This window comes from Mastigoproctus giganteus, chromosome 14, assembly GCF_048544385.1.
Source record: "Mastigoproctus giganteus isolate SK-2022 chromosome 14, ASM4854438v1, whole genome shotgun sequence".
Lineage (NCBI taxonomy): Eukaryota > Metazoa > Arthropoda > Arachnida > Uropygi > Thelyphonidae > Mastigoproctus > Mastigoproctus giganteus.
The window spans coordinates 41,423,385-41,442,718 of record NC_143588.1 but is presented as its reverse complement, the minus strand read 5'-3'; the positions used below and the strand labels follow the sequence as shown (position 1 = coordinate 41,442,718).

Below are 19,334 nucleotides of genomic sequence, written 5' to 3'. Positions count from 1 at the left end.
TGAAATTTGAATACACCCCTTTCACATTCAATAAAATTTCTGAATAATGATGAAAAAGATTAAGAATTTACTGCAGTAGAAATACGCACACACTAATTCAAGATTTTTTACGATATTATTTATATTTTTATTTAAATTTTGTGCCTTAAATGGCAGCAGGCTAAGATGTGGCTACGTCACCGGAAAAATTCATTTTTTACGCCTTCATTTCATACCCGTGGCAAAGTATAACATCACGTTGTGAGAATTTCGGATACAGAGAATATTATAACTGAATTTATCAAAGATTAACGGTTTTTTTCGATGTTTCGAAACAAAAGCTGTACTGGCTGTTTTTGTTTTCGGAACAAACTGTCACAGAACTAACCTAATTCACTGTGTTAAAGCAAACAGGTCATGTTCCTGATTTAAGGCGAAATTCTTTTCATCCACGGAGAAATTAAAATCCACCACAGCTGATACTGGGTACTTCCAGGTGGTCATTATTTACTGCCACGCTCTGCTACACAAGTCTGCTAGTGCCAATCAGTCCGGAGGCAAAGGTCGTAACTTGCGGCAGTTTCAGAAGATGATTGCTGTCTTTATTTCTACTTCAGGGTATTTTAACGCTTGCTTAGGCAGTCTTAGGAACTTGAAATGGTCTCCTGATCTGTTATCTAAATAGCGTGCCTTCAAATGTGACGTTAATCTCGCACTCTTTGCCCTAAATTTCTTCCTAGGGATATATCTCGCCATCTGACATAAGTCCTGAGACTTGTCTAGAATACAACGCAAACATCTGGTTTAAATGACTTTGCAAAAGTGTGATTATATCAGGAAAAATAGTTCCCAGCTTGATAAACTGCTACATTCTATTGAGAAACAGCCGTTGCAGGAACCAAATGGCAGAGGCCAAGGGATAGGAGAGAAATTCAAATGAACTAACTAAAGTTGTCTGATGATAGCATCAAAATGGTTTGAACGTGGGAATATACGATTTTGCAGAATTTAATTCCACATTATTTGTTAGGCGACTGACATAGCTTTTGGTGTATCTGAAGAGAAATGTTTTGAAAATAGTGCAAGTATTTGAAGTGTAAATTTAAGTGGTCCAAATATGTGAAAAATCAGATGGTGAAAGGCTCTATACTAGATGTGGAATTTGTATTTACTCCTAGCTGCATTACAGTGTTGGTATGAAAACAGAAGAGCATTATCTTACTGGATAATGTTTCAAGGAATCCAGAGTGACATCTTAAATGTCACTCTGGATTCCTTGAAATAGTAATAGTAAGATATTAATAAGTATAACATCGGTACCAATGTTCGTGAATATCATTTTAATTTATTGATTTAGGCTCATACCATTTTTATTTAAGACATTTAAAATTCCAAAATATTCTTAGTATTATATTATATTTAATTTATACTGAAGTTTGAAAGCTATACGCAAACTATAACAGAGTTTTATATCAAATCATGAGCAAACTGAAATTAATAATTATGTAGTAATTTAAATAAAATGTAATTTTTTTTTCTTTAGCTATTTATGGCCTTCTGCTGAGCTACCTGAAAGTCACCGACAATACTCCAAACCACGACGAAATAATTATAATGAATGGGTAAGTGAAATAAATTAACCTCAATTGTGTGTTTTTGATAATCAAGAAGATAAATAAAGTTTTCTATCTCGACACTGCGATGCTACAGGTGTCAGAAAGGGTCTATGGGTTGTTCGATAGACTAGACTGCAGCGCCCTCTGGTCCAAGCCTATATTGTGGCAAATGGCGATCATTTCGAGTTTGACTACGTTGTCATTCTTATTGTTACAATAAATGTTACTGTGTATACAGCAATTAATGTTGTTAACTTGCAAGATAAGAGGACTGCAATTTTGTTTGCGAACAGCTCACGTGCCTTTTTTTTATAAATATAAATCCACACTTGAAATATATCACTGGTCTGATCCCTCCTAGATGGGCTTTATGGTTGCCTTTGCAATTGACTTTTCTTGCGCTATAATAATTACGTACTGTTGTTAAATTTCAAGGAACACCACCAGGAGGCGTTGCAGTCTACATTATAGAATAGCTCATAGGCTTTTTCTGTTTAGAGCTGCTGAGCTTTCAAAAAAAGTATGCTCTCTGAGCATACTGATGCAGTTATATTCAGCATAAACTCAAATTGCGCAATACGCGTGCAATCGTGACGTCATTTAAATACTAATCCATTAGTACAAGGTCAAAAAATGACATTACATCTGATTATCAGAGGAATCTAAAATAAACCGAATCTGGGAGGTTTATTTCTTGGCATCACAGATAAAAAAATAATAATAATTTGAGGTTAGTTAACACCCGATAAAAGCGGAAAATTTTCAATGATGTAGAAATTACAGTCATTGCAATTTGAAAGGCTTTTTCGAAGCAAAGGTCGAAAATTACTGACTATCGGGTGAACGTATAATAAAGCGAGGAGAGGCGGACCATAATAAGATATACGTGTGGCTGACAACCTGTTGGAAAGAAACCAGATGACTCAAGAGATCCCACATGAGACTGACAGAGATACCGGAAGATTTTGCGATAAAGTTAATAACACAGAATCCCATCATCTATCATCCTTATTCAGTAAAATTGTCTTATGTCGGAGGCCAATTACTGTCAAATAACGTCACGCTATGGACTTGTTATTTACTTTAAGTGGAATACAGGGGCAATATTTTATTGTACGTATACCGGTCATACTAGTAAGACAGAAAGCTAGACAGTTTTATATAACAGAATTGTGCACTTTCTCTAGATTTAGAAAGAAAGGGGGGAAATGACATTTATATAGTATTGCTTGATTTTTTTAAAAACCATTTCGATTATAGGAGAGTCTACAGCATACCCTTTAATTTCCTAAATACTCAAACAATAAGCTGAAATTAGACAACAAAAAAAAAAGCAAAATCTACCTAGCGACCTTGACACTGTTGTAGTTGGTTGTAACCAATTATTGTAATCTGAATGATAAACAAACTTATGTCTTAGATGAGAACTGGAAACGCAAAATACACTATATATACAGCAGGGGACAAAAAATTTGACATCTAAGATAACATTGAAAACCTTTATTCAGAAGCCTTACAACAGTGATGCTGTAAATCTAACTGGACTTCCACTTTTCATGGATTTTTGTATTTGGCTCTTTTGAAAAACTTTGTTGCGCAACCCTAAATTTAATTAAAATCGCAAAAATAGAAATCCGGCATTTATTGTTCCTATTTGTTTTTTACTATATATTTAGTAATCCAATAGTTTACTGGTTACTTATTTTATTATATTAGTCACAACAGAAATGTAAAATATGAGTTATTTTATCCTACATGGCAATTGAAATATAAGTCAAGTATATTACAAAAATGTTGACTTCATATACGATCTGAAGTACGTGTTGTCATTTTATTAAATCAGAGGGGATCCTTTAAATACGTGTTGAAGTTACATTTTTATATATTATTAGTTAATTATTTAGTAGTTAATTGGTAACGAGACAGTTATTTTCTTTTCATTTCTGTTAATCAAAAAAAAAAAAAAATAATAATAATAATAATCAAAAGCCCATGAAATGTAACGCACTGTTCTGCGTTTTATGTCATTTGGATGGGTTTGAATCCATCATTGACCATCCTCCTGCATAATGGATATAGGAGAGAGAGAGAGAGAGAGAGTCCCACCCAGAGCTCTCGCTCGAATTCTCTGTGTCTCTGAAGATGTCAGGATACATTTAGCTGATGAAATCATCGAAAATGTATCAATCAGTTATATTATTGTGTGATAATTGTATGCAGTACTAAAATGTATATTTTTAATCGAACTGCGCATGTCTTAAAGGAATATGATATCCATCGTGTCTGTTCTACTAGTATTCTTTAATGCAATTAATACTTAATATTAGTTATATAACATAATATTAGTTAACTTCACTCTATAATACAACTTTTGTAATAATAAAATAAACCATGACAGAATCTGTTACTGTTTATTTAATGAAAGTCTGTCGTCTATAAAAAAACGACAGTCTTTTACAGACGTCCGATTTTAAAATAAAACTTGCCCTGCTTTGTTTTTTTTTTTTTTCATATTCCTTTGCCCCTACTGGTTATTTTTGAAAGCATTTCTAAATTCTTTTATAAATCTTGAATTCTTCAAAAGTTCCGAGGAGGAAAATCCTTACAAAACATTTTTAGAAATTCTTTTCCCCAGTTGAAGGAGATTGAAGGAGAGTTTTAGTAAAGCAGTTTTATGTAAATACTAATCCAAATAAATATAAAATCGATAATTTTGTTACCAAAATATTTTTATAAAAGACGGTCCTATTTAAAATATCTAAGGATATTTAAAATAGATATCTACAGCTTAGATTCTTATCATTAAACATTTTTATTTAGCCTTAAATTAAGATTTCGTCTTGTCTCAAGAAGTGAAACATCAGTTCGCTCTTTATATCGAAAAGCAATATATTCTGAGGAAGAAAGTTGTAACCACTTTGATGGTCGCCAACTATTAGGTGCAGAGAAGAAACTAAGAAATAATATTAATATTACAGAATTAAAACTTGCACATTATGCGTCATTATTTTTAATATAAAATATTTCTCTTATTATTTGTATGAAAAAAAAAAAAAAAAAGTTAAGAGATAGTGCCATAGCTTATCATGTGATTCTCTCTTTTCTTTACCAAGCTGTTCTATAGATCCTTACATCTTTGGTAACTTCGAGACTCCAGATAATGGAAAAGTGCTATCGGCAAAATTCCGTGCCTTCAAGTTTCCAGAGTCAAATTACGTGCTCTTCGTAGGCACTGTTAATGTCTGTTTACGACACTGTCAAGGAGTAAGTATGAGCCTATATTTACATAAAGTGGCATCTTTTTTAAGTGAAGCAAATAAATGCATTTAACTATTAGGAAATGTGAAATTGAAAGAGCAATAAATATAAATTCTCTTGTGTATCTGTGATTAATTCAATTTCCTAAACAACGAGAAAATAAACTTAAGCATCTTAATAAATATATTTTAGCGCGTAATTAATTTACAGTAATTAATTTATTGTCAGAAAACTTGGAGTTTGTTATTAGTCCATGGTGCTCTGTAGTGGAAAAATGCTTAGCCATTTGTCTAACTTAAGGAAACAGCTTACAGTTCTGAGCAATGTGTGCTTTTCGTAATATAATTTCACTGATTTACAAAAAGATGGACCGCTTGATAGATTTTGGAAGACAATCCAACAGTTTCATCATAGACTTCACCGATTAAACAACGGAACATGTACTGTATCTTGACCATGGAAGATCCGCTCGCCTCCCGTTGTTTTTTTATTTATTTTTTATGATTTTATATGTAAATTATTAATAAATTTAAGCTTTTTTGGATAAAAGTTTATTTTTCTCTATGTACTTATTCAAAACAAAAAATATTAATTACACCTGGAAATTGAATTTATTAAATTAAGTTATAAACACAAATAACAGAACCATCCTATTAATCTGTTTAGTGAAGCGGATTGTGTACTGAATGATTGTTATTTTCTGCACCAATGTCTAGAAAGATCTGATTAACAGCAGTTGACTCCTCATGCATTATGAATCTTCAGAAATGCGTGGGATAATTATAAGTTATCAGGGGGCACAAAAACGTAAAATAAATACAAACTAGGGTGCAATCAAATTACTAGGGGGTAGGAAAGTTTAAATAGATTGAGAAGTCTTTGGCCAAGAATGCGAAGAAAATTAGCAAAGAATTCTTTGCTTATGTGAAGACAGTCGTCCATTAGATATAAACGGCATGACTATTGATGATCCTGTTCAGATTGCTTACAAATTGAGTATTTTTCATTTACATTCATGAGCGAAGAAGTTTTTAGGGATGGACATACCAAACATAATGAGCAATAACTAAGAGCTAAATTCGTGATAACTGAGAAAAAAGTGAAAGAGAAACTGTGGAAGCTAAATGTAAGTAAGGCCTAGGGCTGATGGAATTTATCCATTTGTATTAAAAGAAGCAGCAGAAGATGTAAGCAAACCGTTGACCATAATTATGAGAGCGTCCTTGGATTCAGGAGAGGCCACTACAGATCAGAAAAGTTTGTCTTTCCTATTCACAGAAGGGATCAAAAGCTGAAGTGAATAATTACAGACCTGTAAGCTTGTCTTCTGTTCCTGAGAAAACATTTATTTATAAAATACTTCTTTAACTCCTAACCTTGGTCAGTGGTTAAAGAAGTATTTTTTAATTAATAATTATTATTTAAACGGTCTTCGGGAGTAACCCATATCCGTATGTGTGAGACCACTCTCACCGAGGAATAAAAAAAGTAGTGCAGCATCATGTTGAATATAGTTATAATAGCAACAGTAGCATGGATTTGTTAATGGGAGACCTTGGCTAGCAAGCAAGTTACTGCTGTGGATAAAGGGATGGATGAGTGGCATAGGCAAAAAGGTGGTTATAAATGGACACTGAATCCTGAATTTCTTGGGTTCAAGTCCTGAGCCCCTTATTTATTTCAATATTTATTAACGGTACTGAAAAATGCATATAAGCTTAATGTCATATGATATTAAGTTTGCATGTGATACAAAGGTTGGCAGGATTGTAAATGACAGGAATCAAGGCATAACACCGCAACAAGACCTTGAAAATTTAGGCAGCTCGACCGAAAAGTGGCAGCTGAATTTTAACATTGAAAACAGGAAGTTGGAGTATAATTAGTGTATTAGTGTAAAGTTATTTAGTTAAGGTCAGCAATAGTGCCAGAATAACAAGCCAATTCAGTGGTACCACACTTAGGACAATGGAGAACGAAAGCGACCTAGGTTGAACAGTCTGACATGAAGTTCTCTGAGCAGTGCTGACAGGCTGCTAGGACAGCTCATGGGGGTTCTGTCACTGACATTTAGGAATTTTTCCAGCAGCGACAAGGTGATTATCCCTTTATATTAGACCAGCGTTTCCCAAACTAGGAGTTCGTATACCAGTTCCAGGTGGTCCGGGAAACGGACCCTTTGGAACTGGTCAAATGATTCGTTCTGTGTATAGCAAATTGACGATAAATAAAGTTATTATTATATATTTATGTAAAAATAAGAATAAAGTTAAGTTGTTTTAAACATAAAGCTTAGAATTTTATTTTCAGAAAACCCAGTGTTCATATATATATATATATATACAGACACACACATAGAAAAAAAAAAAAAAAATATATATATATATATATGGGTCCACAACCTTTTTTAGACTTTTGAAGGGGTCCGTAGATCTCAGTAGTTTGGGAATCACTATATTAGACAAAGGATAGGCCACCTCTTGAGTACTGCATAGAGGTCTGGAAGCTTCATTTTAAGAAAGATCTATTAGATTCGGTGCAGAAAGAGCAACAAGCTTAGTTAGGGGCCCAACCAAATACTCTTACCAAGAAAGATTTAAACTTCTTAATTTAAATTCTTCGAGATAGACACTTGCGAGCAGACTTGATTGAACTATTTAATGCTTTAAGTGGATTGACTAAGATAAATGCCGATGCGATCATCTCGTTCTCTACCGACACAGGAAGGAACATGCGTTTAAATTAAAAAAGGATGCCTGTAGAATAGAGGAGCGAAAATTTACCTTCTGCCAGAGAATAGTTGATTGATGTCACAATCTGAGCCAATCACGCCCCTCAAAAGTCGCACATTGGGTTCGAGCGTCTGTTCTCGGTACCTGTGAGCAGTTACGGTACCCCTATCAAAAATATGAAGAGGGATGCGGCCGTTGGTCATTATTCCGCTCCACACGAGAACACTACCTCCACCGTAAGTGTCCATTTCTTTGATTTTGGAGTGATGGTACCGCATTCCTCGTTGTCTCCAGATGAAATAACGTCTAGAATCTGTTTGTAGGCTAAAACGGGACTCATCAGAGACCTGAACTGTACCCCATTTTTCAGTATTTCAAGTCACATGTTCATGGCACCAGTTTAGATGAGCTCTTTGGAGTTAATGGGATACGAACTACTGCATTCTTAACAGTCTGGTGCCAATGTTTTCATCTGTGGCCTCAGCAACCTCAAAAGACAGTTGATTACAGGACATCGTATGGCTCTGTCTTGCTGTTAGAGCCAGATGGCGGTCTGTTCTGGTTGACGCAACCCTCGGGTGAACTTGGCTAGCTCTTCTTGTAATGGCTCCTGTCTCTTGGAACTGCTTCCATAGCGCCGAGAAGACATTGTGTGGCACATTAAGCCAACGTGCCACCTGCGCCTGCGAGGCTTCCAGTTGTCCAACAGTCCGCCATCTCCAAGAATCATCTGGAGGACAAAGACCTGCCGTCTTGAGTACTGGAGATGCGGCTGAGCAAGCTAAAAAGCGGGAATGAAGCTATGTGGTCGCAACCGGTGGTTTATAGGCATGAATAATTTGCATAATGTGCAGTTTGTAAGCTGGTAGATCGATTTCTATTGGATACTCGTAATATGCATTCCAGGATGGCTATTATATCAAATATTCGGCTTCGGCAACATTGTTCACAATAAAATATTCATGAAAAATAGTTTTTTTTTCTGTTAATTTTGTCGAGCAGTATATTTAGAACAAACAGATGCTGAGACTTTGCAGAGTTTTAGTTGGTGAGCTCTACAACGTGCCTTAAAGTTTTTTTTTTCTTTTGGATTTTGTACCATTTTAAAATATTTCTAAAACAAAAAATAATTTGTGCTATGTTTCAAGGTGGTGTCCACTCTGATTATAAGGAACAATTGAAATTAGCTCATTTTTCCTGATAACTGATTTAGTTTACGTTATATTTAAAAGTAGCCTTTTTAAGTCTGCTGATCGTGCTGACCACAGCACGATCTGGCTGGGCCAACGCTGAAAGTGTAGATTGTTTTACCTGAGCCTTAGTATACAACTAGATAAGGCTAAACGGCAAAAATTGATCAAAACATCAGATCAAAAAATGCTTTATTTAACGCAAAATCCAGCATACATCAGCATTTTTGACGTTGATTCAGAAAGGTGGCTGATATCCTCTTGAGAAATATCCCTCGGTACTTGAGTTCATCACGTCTCTAAACTGCCATCCTAAATGGAAAATAAAGAAACCTAGCAGGCCAGGAAAGCACAAAAGCATTACAGAGAAACTATCTTATCTAACAACATTATCGATATGGGACCTACAGTTTTAGAGCTAAGGATTATGTAACTGTTGAAAGAATGGCAAAAGGACAGGTCCAAGTAATAAGAAAATGAACTCCATATCATGGTTCCCGCTGTTCGATTTGAAAGGGTGTTTATTAATGTTCAAAAGACGAATTAACATAATTTCTAATCCTTCTTAGAAATGCAACGTGTTATTCTTGTAGAAATAGTCTGCTGTTGTGTGTTTGCGCCAAAGCAACTAAGGATATGAGGCATCTGTGAATTGTGTATAAAACTTCGTGTGCCCTCTAGTGGGGTTTCTGTTTTGTTGTGAAATACGCGCATTTAAAGAGTAGAGGACCTTACAGCCCTCTCTTGAGTCCAACTAACAGTATAAAATTTATAAAATTTAAATTTTATAATTTTGTTTTAACTCTAATTTGAAAAATTGTCGTGGAAAATTCTTGCCTAGAAATAATCTAATTTCCGTAATAATTTCTGTTTTAAATGATGATTTAAATTACTACGCAATTTTTAGGTTCCATGTGGTAACGGACAATATGGCTATGGTAGAAAGAAGAGAGAAATTCCTGCAGAGCTTCCTTACGATCCAAATAAACTTTTCGAAGTAGAAATGACGACAGTGCTCAGGGTGCAATACCCCGAAGATTATTTCAAACCTAAAAAAAGTGAGTTCCACATTTTTTATACGAACAATCTTATTTAATAATGAATAATTAATTCCTTTTTTAAAATGGAAACTTTTATTCTTATATTTCTTACAAAAATATCAAAATTACTTCAAATAGATCACTATAGAAAATGCAATAAAATTTAGATATAATTTTAAAACGTATGAAGTCTTCAGAGGACTACGAATATCTAAGCGCATGACGTCACGTATTACGTTTATGTGACGTAACATGCTTTGTTAACCGCATTATCACTAGTGCATTTAAGAGCCTCCTTTACAAGGATTACTGAAATTTTAATTCCATTTTTCTTAATTAATAAATATCATGTAAGGCATTTACTCATTAAGAAAATTATCGCCCAAATTAAATGTAAGTTAAAATACAGTTAAATAAAACAGTAATCAATTTATTAACTGATGAAAACGATTAATTTATAAGTTCACAAATGGCACAATTAATAATACATATGATCAATTAAAACCATATTATAATATAATGAATTACTCCTTTTGTCTATTTTAAGCTCAAAGATTTAATAGCTGCTATCCAGTGTCGTCGTTGTAATATTATGTAAGGTCTTATTTTGACCTATTTTTGTGCGAAATAGGACAACTAAGCAACTCTCATTGCTTATTAGACAGCTGTTGAGTTCATAAACAGTTTTGACTGATTACTAATGAGCGGTGACCATCAACCCTTTTTAAGTTAGGTGTGTGTGGACATGCTTGTGGCATCATGGAAGCATGCAGTAATGGGTTTGTGATGTAACAAACGGCGAGTTAAACTTGCTTTGGGATGGTATTATCTTACATAAGGCTGTAATAAACCAGGCACAAACTTCCAGTTAAGGGCGGAAAATTACTGCATTTTGATGTTCATAACCTCTTCTTCACCTTTAAGGCAGCTACATTTTCTGTGTTACTATAATTCCCCTCCAACCCCGAGGTAACTGAAGCTATGAGGCGCCAGTATGTTGTGTTCCTGAATTGTATGTATTTAATTGTCCTTGTTCGCTTTTTTTTGTTTTTTTGTTATTGTTTTGTTTCTTATTTAGGGCAGCTCTCAGGGAAAAAAAACACTCACCTAAGCTCGAATAGCTTAGCCACAGTGCGAACAAACCTACAAAAATCCTCCCAATCTTGATGGATTCCAACCGATGCCATATAAACCATTTACGTCTTAGTTAATGACGAATTCTGGATTCAATTTTCTGTTGGGTTTAGTTATGACTTCGGCAACTTAGGCTATGAGGCATTTAGAATGTTGTGCCATAATTTTTATACAGAAATTCTAAAGGGACAGAAACCTTTTCAACTGCATCTGCTACTTAAAAATAAACTGGGTCTCGAGCTCGAAGTAGCATTTTTTTTTTTTAATTTAGCTCTATTGTAAATAAAATATGCTGACACGAAAATCGAAAATTTAAGGAATATTACATAGTTAAACTTTATTAAGATAAATAAAATATATACATAAAAAATAATACTTTAAACGGAAATGAAATAAAAGTGTTAAAATACATAAGTAAAAACAATAAAATATGAAATAAAATAGTAGCTTTCGGAACGGGGTGTCTCTTCTTCAGCTAGTCGGTGAATGGTGTACAGCGTTGTATATGTTAGGTAAAATAACAGGAGTTGGCTGTGCATGATCATGAATCACAAATCTGGTGTCGGTAATGCAGGATTACGCATACGTGACGAACGCCAGTGCTCATCGCACTACCGAATGGTAGAGTCTATAATGGGGTGCATATGCGCTCCTCTGTGTTGACTATGGGCAATGCCTGAAGTCATGAGCTCCGGCGGTAATCACATGAATAGTCGATCTCAATGTTACATCAGAGATCAAGGTTATGTTGCTCAACCAAATAATGTTCAGCAATGGTGGAGCGCTCAAAGTTAGCGGTTCGGAGAGCCCCTCATGTTCTGAAACACGATCTTAGTTCCATAATAGCTAATATTGCCATGGTGGAACTGGATCTTACTTCCATCACGATGAAACTTCAGTTCCATCATAGCCAATATTGCCATGGAGGAACTGAAAAGTCGGATATTTTCGAATTTACCTGTTCCCATCACTTTCTGGTGTCGATAAGTTGACGATGTCTTCTCAGTAGCAAGTTTATTACATAGTCAAATTCTCCCCACGATACTGAGTTTACCTCTACTGCCTACGTCCCCTGCTATCCGAGCGTATCAGAACGTCTTACCAGGATTTTGCTATTGTAAGAACCAAATTCTTACACTTATCCTAAGGAATGTTATGAAATGAATATTATAACGTAACAAGAAAATATATGTATATATTAAATAATATTATTTACATAGGATGATTTTCAGCTTAGATTCCGATCGCTCTGTACCGTACAGTTAAGTAGGGGAGGATTAGCGTAACAACTTTTGTGCACTGTCCAGCTACCCAGCTGGACAGTGCACAAAAGTACAATGGGAGCACCGTAAGGCCAGTTCAAGTCGCTATAAACAAAAAGTGGGCAGCTCTTTGGAAGAAAAGAACAAGGGAACCGACTCCCCCTTGTGGAGAGGAAGAGTTTTAAAGACTAAGTGGGTGGAGGGAGCCCTGGTTGCGGCATACACCTGTGGTAATGGCTAGCCGCTAGATAAAACTAACCGACTCCTTGAGCACTTACTGATTTCAAGGAGCGGTAGAGAAAAAACAGAATGGACTAATAGCGGTAAGTGAATCGGGATGATCACAAGGAGATATCCAGAAATTTCTAGACTTCCGGAAGTTCATCGAAGCGTCTAGAAATTTCGAGAAATCGGATGTTTCCCCAGGAACGGGAAGGGCCAAGAAAACGGAGGAAGTGGGAGAGAGCAAATGAGAATATAGAGATGATGAAGAACGAACTGCGATTGGATCAGAATAGAAGGGGTGGCTGAAACAAAAGGAGATGGAACAAGAGTTAGAGTGCCAGTTTTTGACAGTTTGGGAGTTTTTGGAAGTTGAAGAGTTCCTGTGGGTGTGCCTGAGTGATGTGCGGCCGGAAAGAAATCCCGAGAAGTGCCGGGAGAATCGCTGGAATGTGGTAGTGGAAATTGAAGCAGTTTGTCGCAAAGACAATTCGTTAGGCAAGTTCTGGGAGAGGTCAGCCGCAACGTAGAAATAGGAAGGAGATGCCCAATGAAAGATGGAAACACATATGCTGGAGCTGAGTGATAAGGATCGAAAAGTCTCGGTATAGAAAGATAAGGAAGAGTTGTACAGTCTGGCTTCTCGATAGAGCAGTAAGGAGAGTCCTGATAATTTTATTATGCACCCCAGTATCGTCGAGCTGATCAGACGCCCAAAGCGGGCCAGAGCAACCCATTTATGGTGAAAGGAGAGTTCCTGAACGAGGGAGAATTCCTGTAGATGAGCAGCAGTTCCTTAGCCCATGACTAATTCCAGTAGGAGTCTGATGATGCCCTATATTGATGATGATGGCCGCCCCTGAGCTGAGTAAAGGTTGTGTAAAGTGAGATCCCATAAGCTGTTATGTAAGTACTAGATACTTACATAACAGCTTATGGGATCTCACTTTACACAACCTTTAATGTCTTTAATTAGTTGATAGTAGATTTGGTATTGTTTAGCATAAAAGGAAGGAAAAAGTTCATAAGATATATGTACTTCATCACAAAGATAAGTTTATTAAGCAAGGAAGATTTAGATGTATGTACTCGAGACTAGCGTGTTTTAAGTTGAGATTATGTTCTATGCACATGTAATTATTTTGGAAGGGATAATTAAAGAAAGATTATAGCGGGGATTTATAAATCTAGGAAAATACACATATAGGAGTTATGCTCACTGCTGTAATCCCAGTTGGGAAGTCAAAATTGTTAGAAGACAAGAGAATGTTATAAGATGTAAACTAAACCAGAAGAAGAAAAGGCAGAAAGACATGAAGATATATGAATTGTGATTAACTATACATCTTAGCACACATATAATTCTAGTAATTAACATAATCCCCAAATGATGATGTATGATATATTCTTTTAATGTATATACTGTGAATAAACAATATTGTATATGTTTATCAAGTGTAGTATGAGTCATTCTGAATACTCAGCCAGTCCAGAGGAGACATACACGAACTTCTATTCCCCCAGAATCTGTGATCTTCTGTGCAGTATACAAGTCAGGTGTTAATGTGGGAGGGTGTAAATTAGGGGGAAAATAAACGGGGAAATACAAAGTTAAGAGAGGTGGGTCTGAAAGTTTAACGAGATTTATTAATTACAGAAATTATAAGCATAAAGGAATAATAATAAAAAAACCAACTATTCCCCCAGAATGGGGAGGAAATAGATAATATTATTCAACCCCCCACACTATCATACCATATACGGTGTGCGCAACTCCCTTGTAGGAAATTACTTTCCATTATTTCTACGATAAAAATGCCTATTCCTCCTTTTTTTGCAGGCGGTTCTGTTTATCGCATTACATGTCCGGATTGTGGGGAATGTTATGTAGGTGAGGCTTCCAGGAGGTTGAAGGATCGTGTTTCAGACCATGAGGGGGCTCTCTAAACCGTTAACTTTGAGCGCTCCGCTGTTGCTGAACATATTAGGTTGAGCAACATAACCTTGATCCCTGACGTGACATTGAGATCATCGACTATTCACATGATTACTGCCAGCGCTCATGGCTTGAGGCACTGCACTAGTCAACTGTAATAGGGGAGTGCATATGTACCCCATTATGGAATCTACCATTCTTCAGTGCGGTGAGCGCTGACGTGCATTACTGACACCAGATTTGTGATTCATGATCATGTCCAGTCAACTACTGTTATTTTACCTAACGTATATATTTATACACGCAGTCACAAAACAGGGAAAGAACATCATTGCTCTTATTTTTGTGAAATTAGATGTGTATTTAATTAAATTCATATTTGTTACTTCAGTTTTTAGAAAATATTAAATTATATTTAATTTCTTTCTTCTTTTATTGGATACGTAGTTTCTTTATATAAAAAAAATTCTTTGAATGTCTTTCCCCAGTCATTAATAAAAAAAAAAAATCAATATGATGAATCTGGCGTATAGTGATTTTCATAGTAGTGAAAACTGTTATTTGCTTGCCAGCTTTCTGGATTTTGTAATATTCAGAAAAGTTCATATTTGCAAATAAATAATTGTATCTAGTGAACATTACAGATTAGCCTAATTTACAATGCATGCTAATAATATACCATACCTTCCAGTTGATAAATAAACTTATACTTTTTACCTTGAAAATTCGTAATTAATATTAGACTACATGCATGCGGATGGCCTATCATCAACTGCCAATCGCAAATCATGAACATCATCGAACGTCAATTCCAACTTGCCATAAACCGAATTGAATCCTTGACCTCACGCAATCAATATCGACTTGCAGAACAGAAATCTACCACCACTCACTTTTGTAAGCGACGTACCTCTCCACCTCCATTCTGAAATACAGCTGAATAGTTCGATACTGCTAGTAAACAGCATCAGATTTGTGGGACTGATATTAGACAGCAAGCTAAATTTCGAAGCACATATCACTCATCTGAAGCGTTTGTCTAAAGCAGTTGAACATACTTCGGTCATTCTCGTCTATGTCATGGGGAGCCGATCGGTACTTCTTACTTCACTTCTACAAGTCTCTGATCCACTCACGCTTAGATTATGGTTCTCCGGTATACAACTCGGCTAGGAGAAGCACATTAGAAGGCCTGAAAGCTCCCAGCGCTCCGAGGTTCTGGGAGCTTTCAGGACTTCAGTTCAAAGCCTTTGTGTTTGAAGCGTATGATCCCCCATTACACCTTCGAAGAGAGGCAGCTACTGTCTCATTGTGCTGGTAAGATCCGGGGCCTCCCATTACATCCCTCTTTTGAGTATCTGTATAATACCCGTCTGGATTCCTTTTATGTTAGTAAGCCAAATGAAAACCGACCTCTGGAACGTTGATTCAAGTAAAATTTCTCAGGATACGACTCTCCCTGTTCCACCCTGGTTTCATTCTCCCCTTCTCACGATGACTACTTTTGCCAATGGGGGAAGATTGTTTTATCTTCCTCCAATATCAGACAGCTGCACGCAGCTCATGCTACCCTGAACTCCAATGCCTGTACAATATACACAAACGGATCGAAAACTGACAATGCGGCAGTCTTTCCTTCATTCACCGATTCATTACCAGCTGAATGCAGTATCTTTACTGCCGAATTGTATGCCACTTAACCAGATTATTGGATTTTTCATTTCATGTGCTCTAATCTGCACTGACTCTCTATGTGGTCTTTGCCATAAAGGAAAATTTCTCTTCCTCTCATTCCAACACTGAGAAGCCATTCACTATCAGCTACTCTTCTGCTGCGAATCCAATCAATCAGTAATATTTTGTTGGATCCCAGGACATTCCGGAAATGAGAGTGCCGATCTTACTGCTAAACAACCCATCCGTACATTTTCTCAACAACTTCAGGTTCCTTATATGGATTACACGCCTATAATTCACAAGGAAAGTTACCATAACTGTTCACAGATCTGGCAAAGTAATACCACCAACAAACTTTACCGGATAAAACAAGATCCAAAGTTATAGCTCTCCGGGTTCAGGTGGAACAGACGAGATATGGCAAGACTGAAAATTGGGCACACTCATCTTGCACACCTGTTTTTATTATTGGGAGAAAATTCACCCTAGCTATTCTATCAATATGGAAACAAGTTTACTTTTCTAGAACTAAATGGACAACAATAAATTTTGCAGTAACATTCATTTGCAGTTTCTATATAGCTGCAGTTTATAGAGATTATAGGTTTCACTGTGTATTGAAGACTGCAAAAAACTAACATTCAAAGGAACTTTTGCTCTGAAAATTTCCCCTTATTTGTTCAGATAAAGTTTCAAAGGAAAGATAAAAGAACGTTAAGATTTAAATAAAATTTTCTTTTCCTACAATCACTGAAATAAAATTACAACTTACAAAAATCAATATTGAAATACGAATCTTTTAAGCTTTTTAAATAATGAGTGAGAGCGCCATCTACTTCATCAAAAGATGATTACTGAAATTAATATTTATAATTAAATTTAGAAAAATGTAAAGAATAATAATATAATTTTGCGATTAATATATAATAAAAATTGATAATTTAATCTAATTTTTAAGCCCTCGTATTCAGTTTTCATCTAGTAAAATCTGAATGAACACCTAATACGAGATATAGATAATGTTAGACTTGATTTAAAATTGAAACTCGAATGATCCACTCATTAGTGATTAAAGTTTGCTGTATGAATTCGATATTACTTATGTTTTTATCTTCTTTACAGGTTCAATAGAAGGCAAATTTCCCGAATCTCTAAAGAACGAAGTAGCTGCTTTTACTCAAGAAAATAGTGCCATAAACATACACCCCAGGCTTGGCTTTCTTCTACTGGTGACATTTCTTTTAAGCCTATTAAACTTTTGATCGACAACAATTTGTTATCGGTTTTTCAACGTCCTTGGAGTCCAGAAAAACAAAACCCGCCATTTATAAGTAAAAACAAAATCAAACATACGCCACCGAAGAGGGTCTCCAACGAGGAAGAGCTGGATTTTTACCGAACCATCCCTCTGTATGTTCCTGTGGTGTTTCTTATCTCGTGACCACGATACAACTTTTTATTCTGCGTCTTCAGTGATCCCAGGTGGATAATATCCCAGATTCCCAATTTTGGAGAGAAGACTTCACTGATAATAGTCGTGGATCCAAAATGGAAAAGAAGAAAAAAAAAAAAAAAAGATAAAAAGACTAACTCCTTTTAGCAAAAACACTTTGTATGCCTCTGTGGTAAACATCTGTGGTACATTATCACATTGAACAGATAACAGTTTCCACTTACGTAGAATGTATACACGTAGACTTACTGGGTTTTGTCACATGTCAATATAACACTGTGTATCAGTCAGCTACTTTTGGTACTCGCATCTTCTTATGTCGTGAAGTCATCGGTCGGCAAGTCAGCAAACACATGACTGTTGTATATTTTCATCTACACGCTTATGGGTAGATAAAGATAAAAATACTTCGCAAACAAGAAGTTAAAAAATTAATACTCATCATGTTTTACTCAGTACTACTGCGTTTTTCTTAATACTCAGTACACCAATTGAAATCGATGATTGTGTTTTATTTGTTTATGTATTAATCTTCATTTAAAATTATCACACGGCAGAGTTCATCGTAGTTAGGAAAGATAATTGAGTCAAGTCACTATTTTCGATAATGGAAAATATCCTTAACCTTTGTACTTTTTCAGTCACTGACAGAAACGTTTAATGCTGACACCACGAACAGGAAATCTCTTAAGAATATCCTTCATCAATAATCAGGATTTCATATAGTCCTGACTGTTTATACGTAAATGATTTCTCAAAGCTGTATCTTCAGGTTTAAGTTGGATTAACTTCATCTGCTTTTTCATACTTTGTCTTTAACCTACTACAATTAGTCCAAGGTTTGTTGTGGCTGTACCATTCTGCGGGTACTTACAGGGTAAAGGGAAGGGGGAAGTCAAAGAGGAGGGGGGAAAAGGTGATGGTTCTTATTCTCTAACAGAAGTGTAATTTAATAAAATATTGTAAACAGTGGCTGGAATAAAACATTCCAGTTCTGTATGTAAAGAAACGAGTCAGTTATAAGGAAAGTTTTTCTTTTGTATTTAAATGTAAATTAAGTTTTCTGTGTACGTACATGTAATCAGTAAGTTTTTTAGAGAGATCTGTGTTTTTTTGAAAAAACAGTATCTTAACAACAAGCCCAGTGTCGATATCTTGTTAAATTGAATTACACTCGAAAAGAGAGTTAAAAGAAAAAAAAAAGAAAAAACGGCCAAGATTATGTGAAATTCATTCCATTGTTTCCACATCAAGACTTTCCTGATAAGAATTAAAGACAAGATTATTTTTATGTGACTATCAGTTACTGGATATTGTGTGAGTGTTTTTTCTTTCACTTTTTAATTAACAAAGCAGCAAACACAAAAATGAACAGTTTGAACAGATATTTCATTTGAACTTTAAATTAACAATCATTCAGGTAAAGATCGTGCTAGGACGAATGTTGGAAAATTAATGCTTCAGGAAATTAAATGTCTGCTGAAGCAAATAAATTAAGTAAATTGAATTTACGTCTCTGACAAGCTGATTAAAAATGAACGAAGAAAATGCAGCATTTAAAAAAAAAAGTCATAATGAACAAATTCTGTTTAGAAACAAGAGTCTCAAATGATTCCTTATAAAACCATTTAATATAACGTTTAATTCAGTAAATATATAAATAATATAACTAATATTAATTTTATATTAATCTATTTAATATTTAAAAAATTAAATAGTGTATTTTCTTTTTAAAATAGATATGTTTTTAAATACACGTTTGAATTTTATCGATGTCTCTCGTACATAATGATTTGGATGCTTGCTTGTTTTTATTGGAGTCCATAAAAAATCAG

The 19,334-nt window shown here is 35.3% G+C and overlaps 1 protein-coding gene across 1 annotated transcript in view; it reads left to right on the top strand.

Moving 5' to 3' along the window:
* Nucleotides 1–18,810, top strand: part of LOC150075081 (uncharacterized) — a 175,473-nt gene extending 156,663 nt beyond the window's left edge. Inside the window, exons 6-9 of the mRNA XM_090389191.1 lie at nucleotides 1,523–1,601; nucleotides 4,709–4,859; nucleotides 9,683–9,833; nucleotides 17,169–18,810. Coding sequence (XP_090245317.1) covers nucleotides 1,523–1,601; nucleotides 4,709–4,859; nucleotides 9,683–9,833; nucleotides 17,169–17,308 — 521 coding nt within the window. The 3' untranslated portion in view covers nucleotides 17,309–18,810. The remainder of the gene's footprint in view (nucleotides 1–1,522; nucleotides 1,602–4,708; nucleotides 4,860–9,682; nucleotides 9,834–17,168) is intronic.
* The last annotated feature ends 524 nt before the right edge of the window (nucleotides 18,811–19,334 follow it).